At 40.9% G+C, this 17861-nt stretch overlaps 1 protein-coding gene across 1 annotated transcript in view; it reads left to right on the top strand.

The window, feature by feature from the left end:
* The window catches only part of PLEKHM3 (pleckstrin homology domain containing M3), a 79093-nt gene that overhangs the window by 39657 nt on the left and 21575 nt on the right, over window positions 1-17861 (top strand). Inside the window, exon 5 of the mRNA XM_027461056.3 lies at window positions 2382-2445. Coding sequence (XP_027316857.3) covers window positions 2382-2445 — 64 coding nt within the window. The remainder of the gene's footprint in view (window positions 1-2381; window positions 2446-17861) is intronic.

Raw genomic sequence — 17861 nt, 5'->3', positions numbered from 1 at the left:
TTTCAGGGCCAGAGAGGTGGATACAGGGAGAGCAAGACTGTCAGCAGGGCCTGTTCTGGCTGAGACCTCCATGACAAAGGTGGTTGCCTGGTCCTGGGTTTGCTCTTCATTGGTGCACTTTTTAGGAGTTAGAACTGGCGGCAAATAAAATGCAGTCCTTGAAGGCAGGGGAACGTGATATTAGTCATTGATATTAGTCATTTACAGTTTCTGCCTTATAGGCTATTCAGGCTACAGACTTTCTGTAGCCTGAAAAAGGAAATCTTTCATTAGCTAATTATTTTCCTTAATAGTGCTGCAAGGGCGTCAGCAAATAATAGAGTTCCTGGCAAAGCTACCATGCTGTTTAGTGCCTGCCTGTGTGATCAGGAGGGAATGATGGGGAAATTTTAATGAGATAAATTCTATCACAGCTGAAAAATGCTAATAGCTTCAAAATGCTGTTCAGAGTTGACTCCTTAGCAATCAATTTTAATAATTTTCTATGTGCAAATGAGGAAGCTCAATGTCACATGTTGTCTGATACCTGGGTTTTGACTGTTTTCTAGCTGTCTTTGACATTGTGCCAAATGTATTGTGAAGGCGTGATGCAGCAGAGCTAATGCAACACAATCACCTCTAATGGAGCAATGGCATAGCGTACAGAACTGAAGGGGGAAAATGCAGTATCCCAGTGAGACTGCAGCTGAGAATTGGGTGGGTAGGGCAGATGTGCTTGGTGAGTCAGAAGGAGCAAGGGCATAGTGTTGCTCCAGAAGAGTGCCATGAAATTGGCAGCGCCCAGTTGTCAGTGCCTTGCTTGCAGGACTCTTCCTCTCCCAGCCTGATAAAGCTGAGTTTTTTTCAAAAGTACAAAAAGGAAGATGGGGCTTTGCACCACTCACTTTAACAGCAGTGAAAAGTCCCTCCAAGACAACTTTGAAAGCATCAGCTTAAAATAGTTAAGAAAACTGCTAAGAGCAGAATGAACCAGGTTGCTTCAATTATTTCTTAGATTCGGTGTTTTGTCAAAGATTGCAGTTGATATTATTGGCCCTGCTGATCTGTGGTTTAGCTAATTAATGTTGTCACAGCTTCTAAAATTTTTTGATTTCCTCTGTAGTTTCTCATTAATCTCATATTATCATCATATAAGTTCAAATCAACCCTTCAGTATCGTAAGGTGTTCTTGTACCTGTCCATCTGTCTTTTCATTCAGTTCTACCTTTACAAACTGATGTTCGTCAAAGCTTTGTTCATATGTTTAGTAAGATCATGAATTTTGTTTGTTTTACCTTGAAACTGCATGATGGTAATATAGGAACTGAATTCACAGTTTCTCCTCTAAGCAACATGGATTGTAAAATAGTTGCTCATCTTTACATACTTTTTTTTTTGTTGTTTTTTTTTCCCTAGGACTGATGTAATTCTCTTCACTGTAGGATACCAGAGCATGGTGCTAAGTTTGTTCTATGCAGGTGGAGAAAAAACAAACAAACAAACAAAAAACTGTTTCGCTGGTTGTGTCTGTGTGTTTACACAAAGATAGACATTTTAGTTAGATGCACTTTCTCTCTTCCCAGTATCTTTATGGCAGATGCATAGGTTTTCATAAACTTGCTAATATCCATTTAATTTTACAAAGTCCATTTTTCTCTATAATTTTACTTTAACCCTGTTGTTCATTGTACTGCAAATCATCCTAAGGACATCTCTTCTTTATTCCAGTTTCCGTAATTTAGCTTTACAGCACAGGTCTGTCAGAAGATAATCAATGGTGTTGCCTGAAACTGTGTTTTATGTAAGGAAAATACATATTCATCACACAGAGCATTATGAAATCTATACCAATACAGATTTTCTGTATACAAAATGGAATTGATATCAGTAAACTAGATGTTGAACTAAAATCTGCATGTACATGTTTCCCAATGTATTTATTTCAGTTTAAAAAAAAAAAAAAAAAAAGAAAACCACAAAACAGAAATTGCACTTGATGCTGAGTTACAGCTTTTTAAGAGGCCAGGAATCTTTGGCTAAAACCCATCAGAAATACTTATAATGTGTACTTTGAATTACTTGTTATTACTGGGTTAATTCTTTAAAAGAAACACCTTCTGTGCTCTGGACAACCTTTTGACAACTGGAAATGTTGTGGTACGTGCTTACCTAGTTGCCCCTGCATGACATTCATTTTCGTTGTGGAAATTGTGGAGTTGTTGTGTCCTTGAGGAATGTTGAATAGTTGCTGATGGTTCGAGGAATGTAATTCCAGTTTCTGACAAGCTCCTTCTCTAATATTGTTCTGCAGTTTTTTGGGGAAGAGAGGAAATCTTTGAGTTTCCCAGTCAAAAAGCCATCCTTTGGAAGCATGTCAGTGCATCCACTCTTCTCTTTTTCAGGATCTTTCCCAGAGAGTATCTTCTCCAGCAAATCCATCTTTATTCTCTGGCAGACCTCCAGCAGGTAAGTTTCTTCAACTAATCCTATTTTTCTCTTACTAAATATCTTCAATGCTAACCGTACATTCTTCCTTCTAGCTAACCAAAACATAAGTAGCCTTACTTCCAAGCCATCTCAGGTTTGTGGTTTGGTATAAAAATGGGTTAATGGGGCCATCACTTAGTGTTGAAAGAGTAAAAACCTAGAGCTGCAATGTTGAAATGGGGCTGGAAAGAGCTTGTGAAAGAAAACTGTGGGCTGCAAACAGAACATTGCTGGGAGAAATGTTTATCTGAGCAGTGAAGGCTTGTCTAAGGCTCGACCTTAGACAAGTAGTGACAAGCAGTATTTACTTTTTTGCTTGAAAGAACTGTTCTTCAGGAATTCGGGTTTGTACAGTCCCTGGTGCAACATGCTTATTAACTAAGTCTGTTAGCCATACAAAAATTAAAAAAAAAAAAAGAAAAAAGAAGAAGCAAAAGCTCAACAAGCATGCTACACAAAGTTACGCCACACAATGCTGGTGTGACAGACATGGCCATGGAAGAGAGAATGTGCCAGCAAAAATGTCTCTTTGTGTTGGTGTTGATTGAGCTAAGTGAACACCTTGCAATGTATCTGCCTGAACAGCAGTTTTATCGCATACAAGATTAAACAAGAAGAATTTGGCAAAAAGAGCTGAAAAGAAAGGAAAGAGAATTCAGGGTGAACATGCTGCAGTACTTAGATGAACAGTGAAGGAAGCAAGGAGGTAAGATGTGCTAGCTGACCTAGGCACCATCTGTGTTCACGCTCTCATGCTATTGTCAATAAGTAAAACACTTTATTTTAAGCTTCTTCCACTGATGTTTTCCTTGTCCAACCATGTCTTTTCTGTAGGGTAGCAGGCAGCATAGTCAGTTCAGGATGTTCTCTTGACACCTTAAGCTGAGGTAGTTCAGATTTCTCTCAGAGCTGGAAGCTACAGAACCACAGGAAAAAATGGCTTTTGTTGGCTAGTGAAGTGACAGAATGGAAATGATTCCATATATAAAATAAAAATCTGAGGTCTAAAACAGTTTCCACATCTTTTCAGCATGTTCTGCTATCTCATCTCTAATAATCAAGCCATGAAATAGCAAGCTACTTAACTCCAGAGCTGCAGTCTCCCTGGTGGGCCTGTCTATTAGCCTCCAGTGCTTTGTAAGCTGCATAATCAGTTCCTAACATTGGTAGTAGATGTTTTAGAAGCAATCAGCAGCTTATCAAGCACCCTGTGGGAGGGAAGAAGGGAGGGTAGAAGTCACAATTCATCCATTGATTTAGCAGTTCCATTTAGCATGTTTCTTTGTGTTTGTGTGTTTGCAAGACACCTTCTCTTCCCCTGAGGGCCGCAGCCCCAAATTTATCATATTTAGAGGCAGTATAATTTGATTACCATTTCTGCTGGGGTCGGTTAAATTGGATTTACCTTTTAATCTAGCCATATCCTTGTTGTCAGCCTAGGGAGGGTTTTCCACATTTTGGAGGCTCCAAGTTTGAATTGGATTGCCTGTTTTTGTCAAAGTGTAACCAGATTGGAAGGGGTTGGAGGGCCCTGGTAGGATAATGTATCCCACAGCCAGAGAAACACTAGCACCCTTAAAAGGCACGGTGATCTCCCCAGTTTTCCAGTACCACTGCTTTTTCCTGATTGCTCATCATTTTCCACTGGCCTGCAGTTTGGGTGTTTTTTAATCCTAAAAGTTTCCCCTCTTTTTGATTCTTCTACTGCCTATTTCTTCATATCCATGGGCTGCTTTTGCACTGTATCCTGCTGTCATGTATATTGTGTGTGTTTGGGGAATTAACTAAAAGGTTTATTAAAGATTAATGGAAAGATAAGACATGGTGAGTGAATTAGAAAAGCAGAGAGGGGTAATCTGCAGATATAAGCAACCTTTACCCTGGTTAGTCACAGCTCAATTCTGATTTGTTTCCAAGCCAAGTACTCTTTAAAGATCCTAGAAAACAAGGAATCATTTTCTACCAAGCAACTGGATTTTAGAAATGTTCTGTCTCTTCTCAGGTGGGAAAAAAAAAAATAAAAAAAAATGCCTGTTAGCCACAAGATGAAGCAGCATACAATACTATTTTAAAAAGAAATGCAATTTAAACCTCTTTCCAAGTTCAACAAATCTCCATGCCTAGACCTAATGGGTGTGGCTGAACAGATATTTGAGGTATCTAATGATCTTAGGGATGGTTGTCACTTGGATCAATTTGGAGAGGGCTCTGTTGGAGAAGACCTTCATTGAGGTTCAAAGCAAAGGGGGGAAAAAAATAGACAAAAAAATGACAAAAATGTCATTAGTTATGGAAACTTGCTAAACTTTCAGTGAGAAGGTACTTTTCCTAATAGTGCTCACGTGAGTAATGTGTCCTGCATCACCATTGAGCCTTCCATTAAAATGCTGTTGCTCCTCTGTTAGCTAGTTTATCCAGAGCTATTCCAGGCAACTAAAGCTTTAAGAAGGACAACCTCTACTTGTTAGGAAGCAAGTATTCACTTTTGCAAGTACTGTTTTAAGCATACGTTGTGCACTGGAAAAAGCAATTCCTCTTATTCATGTGCTGTATAGTTCCTGATGATACAGTCAAAGTCAAGGGTAGCATCACCATGAACTTAGTGGAGGTGTGAACTTGTTCTCTGCTGCTATTACTCATGTCCGCTGTTTTTGTGGACATGTGGACACAGGTCATGCAAGCTGGAGTTCAAAATAGCTATTAATTTTCTGTGACTGTGGAGCTGCTTTTGGTGAGACTAATAGCTTTTACGCCGGTAAACATTGGTTTGTATAGAAGCTGACTTAGACAAGAATCTTGCATTTCGTAGGAAAAATGATTCTTGCTACTTAACTAGATTCTAGATTAACAGGAGCTTTACGAGTAACAGACTTGAAGTGGCTATTGCGACAAGCTTGACATTCAGGTGCTTAATCCACACAGAACAATTAATATCTTGCCTGGATTTTATGTTAAATAGCAGTATATGCAAGTGTGCAAAGATTAATTCAGTGATGTTCTTTCCTGTAGAAACACTCTTAATTACGGAAATTATTTCATCCTGGTTGCACTACCTTGAAAACATACGGTAAAATAAAAAGGAGCAATGTAACAGCAAAAATAACTGGATGTCAAGGATGGAAATGTTGAGTGAGATAGGAGATTTAAAAAGATGACAGTCTGAAGATTTGTTTACATGTGAATACTCAGGAAAAAATGTTTGTAGAGACAAACTATGGGAATTTTAAATTATCGGTTGAACTATATTTAACCGCTGTAAACACTGTTATTCAAAACAGTGTCCAAAATATAAGTGGTTTTTCTCTGGTTTACGTCCATTTACTTTGGAAGCAACATGAGCTAAATTGTATTAAAGCCATTTTCATTGTGAATTTTTATATCCATACAGGGGTGTAATGAAATGGATTTAATTTATCCATTTTTACATTGTAGATAATAATCCATTAACATTTAATTAAAACATCCATTTAATTCAGATCAACTTTCCTGACTATCTACCTGTAGATGAACCTACAGACAGTGTGCAGAACCATGGAGAGAAAGGGTAAACAGGACAGCCCCATTCTCACGGTGCTATAGCACAGGTCATATAGTGAATATGAAATATGCATAAAAATCCTTAATGGAAGTTCTTTTTTGAGGAACACACAGTGAGCATGAGGAACTTAATGCCATAGTAATATTACTGAGGCCAGAAGTTTAACATATTTGGGAGGATTAAGTATCCATAATGAGAATGTCCACAGTTACACTACACAAAATAAAGAGATTATAAGGTTTCAGAATAGACACATTACTTACTGAGGGGATTAGGGAGATGTGTTCCCTATTGACAGACAGATCAATGATTTCATCTTCCTCTGACACATTTAGTACTGATTACAGCATCTGATAGGATTTTTGACTACATGAAAAATTGGTTTAGCAGAAGCATTCCCAATTTGAAAATCTTAATTTATACATGTAATGTTCCCTAAAAGAAATGGGGGAAAGAAGAATGAACTTCAAGTGAAGCCTAAGTTGCACCTAATTTGAGCCTGTTACATCGTTAGACCAGGATTAAGAAGCCTTAGAAAAACAAAGTGGTTAGGGCTGGTTCACTTTTCCAAGCTTTTAATCTTTCCTGTACTTTTTTCATACCTCCTTTTCCAGTGGCAAATATGTCCTCTCTGTATTTTCCTAGGCTGAGATGGAGGCAATTGGAGATGGTCTGTCTAGCATTTTTGCTGGTGCAAAAAACTTTTGCAGGTGCAAAAAGTTCAGGTTGATTTAGACAACCTGCTTCATGAGTCCTGACAATATCAACGACTGCGAAGAGATACGGGAATTTTGCTCTTGACTTGCTTGGTGGTTTTTTTTTTTTTTTTTCGTATTTAAAACTTGTTTTCTGATCATTTGGTCCTCGTACAGTCACTGGGAAGTGCTTGGCTTTGATTTAAAACATACTGCATGATGACTTCCAGATCTATCAGTGGTGTTGTCCTTGCTCAGCAGTATTCTTTTCTTGACTCATAAAAACACTCCCCCAAGTAGATATATGCAAACTGCACGATCCTCATTTGATGGGAGGTGCTGCTGGCATTATAATTGGCTTTCTAATTTCCTCCTGTCTTTACTTTTGCATTTGAGTACTGAGGTATAAAAGAATCAGAGACCTTTCTCAGTGGACTCTGAATGATACTAACTCTCACTGAGGATGTGAGTTCACCACAGAATACTGTGCTAGGACATACTTTCCAAAAAAAATCTCACTCTTTGTTTTCTTGTTAGGAGCCAGGTCTGTGCCACAAACTTCTGGTAACGCAGCAGTGTCTGTCAGGGAAGTGATGGGATGTGGCATCTATCCCACGTTCCTGTGCTGGTGAAAGCCAGTGGTGTGCATGTGGCTATATGGACTGACAAAGCTTGGTTTTGGCTAAAACACTTTGGACTTTGTCTAAGGTTAGAAGTGTTACTGGCATAGGTGCGTGATAAAAACAAACAAAACCAACACAACACACACTCTTAATGGATATAGCTGTACCTGTACAAGCATTAGTGCAAACTCAGTTACATAAATAAGAAGGTCTCTTGCTGGCATCATTTGTTTCATTCAGTGAATCAATATAAGCTGTATCAGCTTAAACATTTATTTACTAAAGAGGTTTACCCATGTAGCTGTACTAGCAGATCCTTTTAAGTTTAGACAAGCCCTTATTTTGCTTGAGGGGCAGGAGGTGGCAGATGAGAAGGAGAATTAGAGTTTTGGCAGGCCTGGCTGTGAAATCCTGCTGAGATGGCTGAAAATTTGTCTGTCACAATTTTCTGCAGGAGTTCACTGAGCTCAGCAAGGGCAGCAAAATGCAAGGCACCTCTTTCATAGCTGCCACAGTTCACGATCCAGCATGGTAGTGAAAACATTGATTTACATCCCCAGCCTCCCAGGCAAGCTGTTGACACGGTCATGTGGGACAGGTGCAAGTCCTGAGATGCGTTACTATCAGTATTCAGCTGACCACAGGATGGGAGGAAGACAATCCTCAAAGTAGAACTGGTTTAAAGCAGTGATGGGTTTTAATTGATGTGTCAGGTACAGCCCCTGCTCTTAAATATTTGCTGGGGTGGAGACAGAGACAGATGTCTGTGTGGGGAGGTGAGAAACATACACATGGGTCAAGTTCATCTGCACATTGGTCCAGTTCTCAGCCTAAGGCACAGGAGATCTGGACTCTCTTCACAGCTCCGCTGGAGGCTTTCTCGGAGACAGAGGACAAGTCATTTGTAATGGGACTAAGGTAAAATGGGTCCCACTTTACTATGTGTATATTTAAAACAGTCATCCAGGACATGATAAAAGTCAAAGTAAGGAAAGCAGCATTTTGGCTGGATAGTCCTTCTCACCTATTTTAAATGTATTTTAGGAGGGAAGCAGCCTGCTTCTCTGTTGCAAGTGAAGGGGGCTGGGGGTGACCAGTTAGTTCAGATATAAGTCTTAAGAGTCAGTTGTTGGCATTACAGCAAACGCATTGTGCAGTTTAAATGTGTGAAGGTTGTGAAGCACTTAGTTCTGTGCAAATGATTGCATCTTGGACCCCCTTATGGCAGGGGGGTTGGAACTAGATGATCTTTAAGGTCCTTTCCAACCCAGGCCATTCTATGATGGGACTATAACAGCATAATGTTAGTAGCTATCTTTACATCCTTTTGTTAAGTCCTGTGTATTTACAACTATGGTAGTTGCATTAGCAGAAAACTATGAAAATAATTCTAGGATGGGAAAAGATACACAACATGTATTTTCATAAATATTAAAAGGTCTGATACCAAAAGAGCAATTAAACAGTTTGTATACTTCGCTGTGGCTCCTTTATCACTCATTTCTGTCACTCCCTGGAGTATGCTAGCACTGAGATGTCTTTCAGCAGAACAGGAAACTCTTCAGGTTAGCTGATATTCCAGGTGTGTGTATAATTCCCCAAACTGCTGACAGCTCACCTTCCAATTAGTGGTAATGGCAAGGATTTTACTGGCGTTTCCTTTTTACCACAGCTCTGCTGGGGAAAGGAGTTGTTGTCATTGAGAATGGCTCATGGTCATGTGGAGAGCACAGCAGAGCCGGCCAGGAGTGTTTTGGCAGGTGGCAGCCAGGAAGACAAGTTCATCTGAGTTTAATTAGATGTGTTAAAGTCTTGGAGGAGAAGTGTGGAGATAGAGCAAGTTTGTTAATAAATGCTTTTAACAGCAGGACTGGGTTTGCATCTGCTCAAAACCGGAGTTTTCAACAGGCCTTGTTAAATACACGTGGTGCTTTTCCACATGAATATGAAACCTGGGCCACTTCTGGTGGGTGTAGCTTTCTAGTGTGAAACTGTTTAAAACAGCTCAGCAGTGGTGCCAGTGGGTCACAAGAGCTTCTGAGATCTGAAGAGATCATCTAAAGTTTTTTGAGCCCCCCAAGTTAATATTGCTACTATCTTCAGTAGTAATATAGGCTACCCCTTTTCTACTACTTCGTGCTAACCATGATTTTTTTTTCTTTGTTGTTGTGCATCATGAAAGGCCCAGAACTGGAGATTAGGGTTAGCTGTGTGAAAAGCTGGGTGCTAACCTCATTGCTGCACTTCCCATACAATGTCTGTTCAGGAGAGGCAGCTGGCCATCTCCCAGGACTTAACATCCCAAGAAACAGAATTTCCCAAACAAACAAAATACTGTCTCAGGATTACCTGCTTGGATCAAAAAGGGGTTAAAAAAAAACACTAAAAATACTTTGCTCTGACAGAGTTTTTTCAGAGTAACCCTAGCCATTTTCCTGGTATGTTGCTTTCTTGCTCTAAAGCCCTCAGCGGACTCCTCCTTAAAATGCATCGATCCAGTCCTGTGCAAGGCAGAAGCGTTTCTACCTTTGTGATGTCACTCATGAAATAATGTCTTACTCAGGAGGCATGTAGATTAAGTTAATGTCTCAGCATGCAATTGCCTGCTTAGTCTTAAAACAGAGAGAGAGAGAGAGAAAGGAGTACATACACTCTCTGCCTGAATGCATATTTACTTGTGTTGAGTATACAGAGTTGCATACAGTTTTTAAGCTGAGGAAAGTGCTTTCTGTTCTCTACCAGCCAAATTCCTGCTACTCTTTCAACCTTGTTTGATTAAAATAGCCTTTAACCTTTGCTTGAATACCTGTTTCTTAAAACAACCTATAATTCATCCCTGCGACAAGATTAGGAGAACTCAGGGTGTGACACAATTGACATGTAGCTGCCTGGAAACCTTGGGGGAAGGAGAAAGGAGGGAAGAGGACTAAAATGCCATGAGTGCAAAGGCAGAATCTGCAGGGCCAAAGTTTCTTTACAGGGCTGGTTGTAGAGCCGGCACCAGTGATTTTCCAGTGTATTGCTTATACTGAGACAATTCTGGCTTTCCCACTTGTGTCAGCTCAAACTGGGAGATCCACTGAATTTTCAGGCTTTTCTTCCTTTCCATGAGAGAAATGGAAGAGGGCTTGGAGAGACCTTGTCATCCTCTCTGCCTCCTGCTATAAATTCACTTGGACTGAAGTAGAAACCCTGAATATATACCCAGTTTGTTCCTCCCCTCCCAGCCAATGTAAATCCGTCTTTGCTTGTACCCTGTCTCTAGGTGTGCTTGCCAGAGATTAACAGCATTTGCTCTTGAATTTGTTTTTATTTTCCTCTTCCCCGTACCTCGAAGAGTTACAGTGGCTTATATCACTTTAACGCAAAATTAAAGTGCAGCATTTTAAGTGGTCCCTTTGGGAAGGACCGTGAATAGCAAATGTCTCTGCCCTCAGCGTGGACTGCCAGTGTAGGGAGGTCAAAAAGAGTCAGTGATTTCTGTTTATTCACATTCACACTCATTTCTGCTGTGGTTTGATTTGTTTGGATTTTGTTTTTTGTTTTTTTCCTCGCAGTGTTTATCCCCAGGTTTCCTTTCGGGATGTTCTCTGCCCTGTGTGGGCGATGAGTTAGCACGGCACAATGCGTGGCTGCGCAATGTCGCTTTGTCTGTGTCAAGGCCAGCAGTGGCAAAATGGCGGCAGGTGTGTCAGAGCCAGCACCTTTCACTGGTGTCAGCAGCTGACGAAGAGTCCCTGGCCTCACCTGCTCCCATCCACCTTGCTACCACTTGTACCTCTGACCAAACAGGCCCTTGGGACAGCCAGGGATCTGCAAAGGCTGCAAAGGGGAAAGAAAAGGTAGGGTGGAATCACGCTTTGTGTTGGGAGCTAGGGTTGTGGCCCTTAGTGTGGCCACAGTGAAAAAAAAAAAAAAGTGCTTTCAGTCTTTCAGTTAGCCCAGATCAGTCAAGCTGCATCTGTCCTCCACCAAAGCACCACATTTCTCCTCCCCATGCAGCTGGCCAGCCCCTGTTGTGTTCAGCACAAACACAAGCAGGGCCTAAGTACAGAGCTGTGCTCTCCTAAGTTACTGTTGTGTTCTGTTTTTATTTCTTTTACAGCAGCATGTAGTGACTCTGGTTTGCATGCACACAAATATTAAGAAATCATTCTTCCCTTAAGTCACCTGCAATTTAAATAAACAAGGCAAGCAATCTGAAATAGGTGACTGGAAGTCAGAGTGGAGCAAGGAAAAGCAGATCAGACCAGTATATTGCATAAAAGATGGGGCAGAGCTGAGATCTGATAACTGCTTCTCTGGGGCTTTTGCCTCATGGTCATCCTTCCTCCTTCCATTTCCCTTTCCTCTGAACTGAAGATTAATTGTGCATTGAAATTGTAACAAGAATTCACAGAGTTAAGAATCTGTTGAACGGAAGGGAAAAAATCCTCAAGGAAATGAACAGTCCAGGAGCATTGTCTGTTCCCTAGATGTAAATGACTAGGAACTTCCCAGCCACGGAATGTGTTTTCCCTTTCTCTGCTCTGCAGTTTGCATTATACTTAGCTAAGCATATTTTAGCGCTTGTCTCCAAGTCAATGTTTTCACGCCAGAAATTCTGACCCCACTGAAATCTGTCACAGGGTGGAGATTCCATTTTACCCTTTGCATTTTAATGCCTGATCTCCACGTGTAAAATACCTGCCTGTTCTGCAATTAGCAGATAGATTAGGCAACCTTTGTAGCCTTCCTGCACCCTGTTCTGCTTGTGCTCTTCCACACGTGCAACAGAGATCACTTGTGAGAGAAGTGAATTCAACAGAAAATGCTTTCTGAAACGTATTGCACAATGTAAGGATAGGAGATAGAGCGTGAAACAAAGTTTACTGCAGCAAAAGAGATCTAAGAGGAGTATTAGGAAAAGCTTTCTAGATGTTGCGAGCACTGGAGAGTTGGGGAATCCCTGTGACAAGAAGTTTTTAAGCAAGTCTGTCGGTTGGGCTGTAGGCTGAGGGATAAACTGGAGGTTTCTTGAGGTGTTTTATCCAGCCTAATTTTCTTAAATCATGAATAGTTCTTTCAAAATAATACTTCTCATCTGTCCTGGAGGTGAAGAAAGATTGCTAGGTGTTTGGTCTTCCTCCACAAAATTCCAATCAGTGGAACTTGGAGGGTGGTGGGCACAGTGATGAAGCTAAGCCAGCCTGTTCAGAAGGAGATTTTTTTTTTCCTTTTCATTCAGTGCAGGAAGTACACTCTCGGTGATACTCCAAAGTCCAGGCATAGTTGAAGCTTACCTCTGAGCTTGTTAGTGATTGGCTTGGCTGGATTCAAACTAGCTGTTTCCAGTGTTAGAAAGAAAACTACCAGGAGGAGGCAGAAGCCTTGAATTCAGAAGATGGTGGAGAGCTGTGTACTGTTGTTGACTGCTCCTTCAGATAGCTTCCTTCTTCCCAGCATGTTTATGACACTAATCCCAGTAATTAAAAGGACTTTCTAACCCCTCCATGTATACAACTGGGAGTGGTGAATGAACTTCATGTCTACTACCCCTTCTGTTTTCTCAGTGCCTCTTGGCCTTTTCATGTCTCTCCTGCATTGCGTAAGTGCCTCCTAGCAAATTTTGTCTGTATCTCAGACAGAGGCAAGTGTGTCTGGCCTTGAGAAATAATCATAAATTTTATTCTGTCAGGAAAAGAGGCTGGGACAATCCAGTTGAGATTTGAACCTATAGTTCAAGGTGTTCTAGGGATTTCATATCACTTAACCCATCCCCTCCGGGCATCACTTGTGTCTGACATGTAAATCAGACTGGAGGAAGAAGTGGAACGGATTGCTGGAGCTCCAGAGGAGGGTTATGAGGCAAACCTGTGTCTTTAAAGAGAGGGCCTTCCAATAAATCTTATCTGCAGAGAAATACACCAGCCTCTACATAAGTAGTTAATGTTACTGCTTCAGTGTAGGCTTATAAAACAGCTTTATCACCTCTATGACGATAATGATTAACGAGCTGATTTACAAGGGTGGGGTCACAAAGCCATATGGCAAATTTAGCTTGTCTCACAGTGGCAGCAAGATCTGAGTGTTACAGTGTTTTCACCACTTTACTTGGAATATTTAATCCTGGTGGAAGCACTCTTTAAGCAGCACAGTAGCAGCAGATACTCCTCTATAAGAATAATAACCAGGGCTTCCTCCTGTGCTTCTTGTACATGAGAAAACTACAGGTCCAGTTCTGAGAGTTCAGGAGAGTTGGGGGCATTTCTACTTCCTTTTTCAGTGTTTACTCCCTGACCACTAAGCCACAGTGAAGTGACTGTTCCTAGACAGGCTGTGACACGTTGGCTGATCCTTGTGTCCAAGCTCACAGAATATTACAGAATATTATAGATATGTGGTTTCCCTTCTTTCTCAAACACTGTGGAAATCCTTTGTTAAAATATCCTGTATTTGTTGATTCTCCATTAACTTAGATATTAACAAAAGTTTTTTGTTTTGTTTTTTTAACAATGTACAATTTTAATTTCATTATCATATGTTGGAACTACTTAGACTAAAAAATTTAAACAGTTACTTTAATACTGAAACTCTTGGTGTGGTCTAACAAACCCTAACACTTTTCAGAATTTGGACTTCTTGGCCTTTGTAGCGTTACATACCAAGCACAACAGTGTATCTGAAAGCTCAGCAAGCTATATCCTCTCTACCACCTGTCTTGACAATCTTTATGTAGGTGACTGAAGATTCCTATGATCTCTGTGCTATGTAAGCATTTACTGCATTTTTTTTAAAGTAGATGGTAGATAAATGCACAGACAGGGTAGGAGGTTTGATGACCCTTGCAGAAATGCATGATATACAGACTCCTGCAGGGATGGAGGTCTTCCTCCTTACCTGTTACTTCTTAGCTAGCATAGCTGAAAGGTGCCCTGCCCTCAAAGCAAACACACACTTCCCTGAGAAATGTCTGAAAACTGTACTGTTTTTTTTCTCTCCTGTCCGGAAGGTTTATCACATGTCTGATAGATTTCAGTGAAGATTTATGCGGTGATGATGCAAGAGTTGGGTATTTCTGTGGTCCTAGACTAGTAAGTGGGCAGAAGGCTATGGAGGCATTACTTGAAGCGATAGTGGCTTAGAGATGACTTATTTTAATTTATGTTCTTTTTCGTTCTTCTCTCCCCTCCCTGCCTCTAGTTCCCCTTAACGCCTTCTAATATTACCTCTTTGGGAATAAAACAGCCTGAGTTTGGAGGGGACTTCCATCCTTATTTCATCTAATCCATGTTTGATTGCTTTCCTGTGACACCCAGTCAGAGGCTGCTATTACATCTTCTCTAATTTGAATAACTGTCACTCATGGAGTAGAAGAAACTCTTACAAATAATTTTGCAATAGACCTTTTTGGATGTATTTTTTATCTTGTTCTGTTTTCCAGAGTTCAAAAACTAAGTTTAGTTTGCCATCTTTCTGAGTTAGAAGGACTCTAAACACAGAAGAGATCTGCCACCGTACTGTAGCTATCCACTTTTCCAGTTTGTTTTTTAACTATGAAAGCATTCATATATTGCAACATTGTGCTTTCTACATAGCTCTGCTGCAGGATTAGTTTGTGCAACCCTCCTTCATGCTGCTAAGTATGTTCTCATACGAGGGAAGACACTGTGACTTGACTTCTCTCTGCTGTGTGTAATGAGCTTTTCTTTTGGCTCCCCTCTACTGTACTGCAGGGCACCAGGAGAGTTAAGGACAAAGCTAGGGTTTGGGGAGCAGGGGCCTTCAGAGATAGATTTCTACTGGTGCTGTGCTCCACCTGGAGAGCTTGGATGAGAGATGTGTTCAGGACAGAGTTGTAGCTCAGCACGTACTGAGGGTGAGGCGACTGCCTCTGCTCTTGTGCAGGGCAGGCTCATGTGCGCAGAAATGTGTTGTGAAGGTGGGGGACAGGGATCCCGGTGAGAGTCACCTGGGCAACACTTGCTACTCCTGAAAGTTGTCCCATTTACTCCCGGAAGATTGTCCCATTTAGGGTGAGAGTAAGTGGCAGTTGGTGTAAAAAGCAGTGCTGATTTGCTGGTTTAAATTGTAAGTGCTTTGAGGGCAGGGCCCGTCTTTTATGTACACGTGGGTGTGTATTTTCATACAATTCATATCACGTGAGACAGTCGGGAGCTGCAATGTGCAAAGCCACGGTGATAGCTTAGAGGTTTTTTCCAGATCCACAGAGGTGGATAATAACTCTGATCTGAATACTGGGACTCTTCAGAGAGACAACCTGCTTTGGACCTCCAAACAGAAGTAGTCTGCACCCATTGTCACCAAGCAGCAGACCAAGAAATATGACAGTTGTAGCAGTGATAAGCTAACTGTATGAGTATGGCCCAGTGTCCAGAATCCTTCTGGGATGGGTTCCTTGACCAGTTTAGGGAGGGAAAGCTGCGTTGTACCCTTCATTGATTGATTGACCAGGATGCCATCATCCTCTTTCACCCTTAATTTTGGACAATGAAACAGTTGCTTGCACCATAAAGAATTAGGATTAGAAAATAGACCTTGTTCTTCATGTGTGCTGCAGCATCTGTAGGTGGAAGAGAATCTGAACTCAGATTCTCAGGATTACAGAATTTTAATTTGGTTTAAGCTTGATGCTCTTTTTTTTTTTCTTTTATAGATGGGAATTTACTTTTAAGTCTTTACAGGTTCATCTTGAGGCTGCACTATGATACAAGGATAAGTCAGTGGTGAAATTTTTAGTTTTCATTCTTTTAGTGTACTCTAAGAGACTTACCCGCTGCTGAACCTGCCAGCTAGGCCTGCCAGTGACTCGTGTTGCATTAAGAGTCTTCAGGTCTCAGCTTCCACCTGAGAACTGAGTTGAGTTACAGGGAGCCACCTGTGTTTTCACCCCAGTGACTCAATTTATCTGAATGTGCATGAGAGCAGGACAACTGAATGTTACCTACCTCCTGCAGGTCCACAGGTCTGATTTGAGATTTGTTTGACATGTGGCATTTAAAACATTGCTTGTTTCCTTGGATTTAGAAGGGTTTTTCTCTGTGCTCTGCTTATGGAACAATTAGGTTGAAATTTCAGCTTTTTCTGTAAACTGAAATGTTCAGGTTAAAGCTTAGGAGTGACCGAACACTGAGAACAGATATGTACTGTAAGGAGGCTGTGGAATCTGTCACTGAAAGATGTTGGTAACAGATTTAACTGTAAAAAATAACATAGACGTTGATGGATGTGCCAAGACAGCCTTCTGACGGTTTTTTCCTTTTGATTTTCCTGATACCTAGCTAGTTGTAAGACATTTTTATTCTTTAATCACTTGTGTTTCCTTGAAACTCAAGACCTGATTCTAGCATCAACTGAGAGAACATCATGGAACTCTGTCATTGTGATTCTGGGATGTCTTAACTGACTGACATCCGGCTGTCACGAGTGTTTAGTCACAGGGTAAGCTTTGACACTGTAGGTTATGTCCCAAGCTCCCATTCCCAGAGCCATAAAATAATCACTGTGGAAGTGTTACCACGAAATTCCTTTTGTGTGCAGCAAGCAGAAGTATCCCTTTTTGCTTGCTGGGGTAAATGGCGATGAGGATTTTACTCTTATTAGGTAGAAGCACGAATGAGAGAAGGCTGCAAGGAAAGTTGTTTCCTGTGCACAGCCTTGAGGTCTCTGATGAAGTAAAATGACATAAAATTTGCAGATGCTAAAAATAGTGATAACATCAGTTTGATGTTGCATTTCGTCTTCCTCCTATAATACAGTAAAATGGCCTGTAATTCACATTGCAAAATTGGCATGCATAGTTCTTTGAAGATACAATCTTCAGTGTATGTCTGCAGTGGCCAGAGTTGCAAGTCAACCCACTACAGTGATATGGTGAGCCATACAAATAAATAAATAGGGATGAATAACACCATCTCCTTGGGGGCTATCAATCTGTCTTGGTTAGTTTGCGAGTTCTTCAGCACAGGAAATCTTTTGTGCCTTGTACAGACTTAAATTCACCCCTGGTGCTTAAGATGGTAATAGATTATGTTAATTTTGTGCATCACATTGTATAAAATGTGTTTTTAATTCAGAGACTTAACTCTTAAGTCCTTGCTGACAGTGACAATAGTACAGATTTACAGAATTTGTTTGCATCTGTGTCTTCAGCCTGGCATTTTAACGGAGCTTTTGCAGCCTGTCAGAGGTGATTGCTATAGCATGAAAGTGCTATGGAAAATATGTATGTATCATGATTTACTTGTTATCATTGTATGCATATTTCATCCATTACTGCTAAATGTGTTGTAGCAGTGTCACGAGCTGGGCGACTACACTGTTTCTTTCCTCCTGTCTTCTGAATACCATCAACTTTTGTATCTTTCCCCTACTCCCAGATTGTTTGGTTTTCAGACCCTCTGTAGCCCTGAAGTCTGCAAGCAAAAAAAATTCTTCCTTTTCAATGAAAAACAAAACCCCGCCAAGGGGAGCTAAACTAGTGTCTGGCCATCTGGCAGAAGGTTAGAAATATCACTACCTTGAACTGTGGCTTCATTT

The sequence above is a fragment of the Anas platyrhynchos genome, chromosome 7 (genome assembly GCF_047663525.1).
Source record: "Anas platyrhynchos isolate ZD024472 breed Pekin duck chromosome 7, IASCAAS_PekinDuck_T2T, whole genome shotgun sequence".
NCBI lineage: Eukaryota > Metazoa > Chordata > Aves > Anseriformes > Anatidae > Anas > Anas platyrhynchos.
Note: the sequence above shows the minus strand (reverse complement) of the source record. Positions and strands in the feature narration are given on the sequence as shown.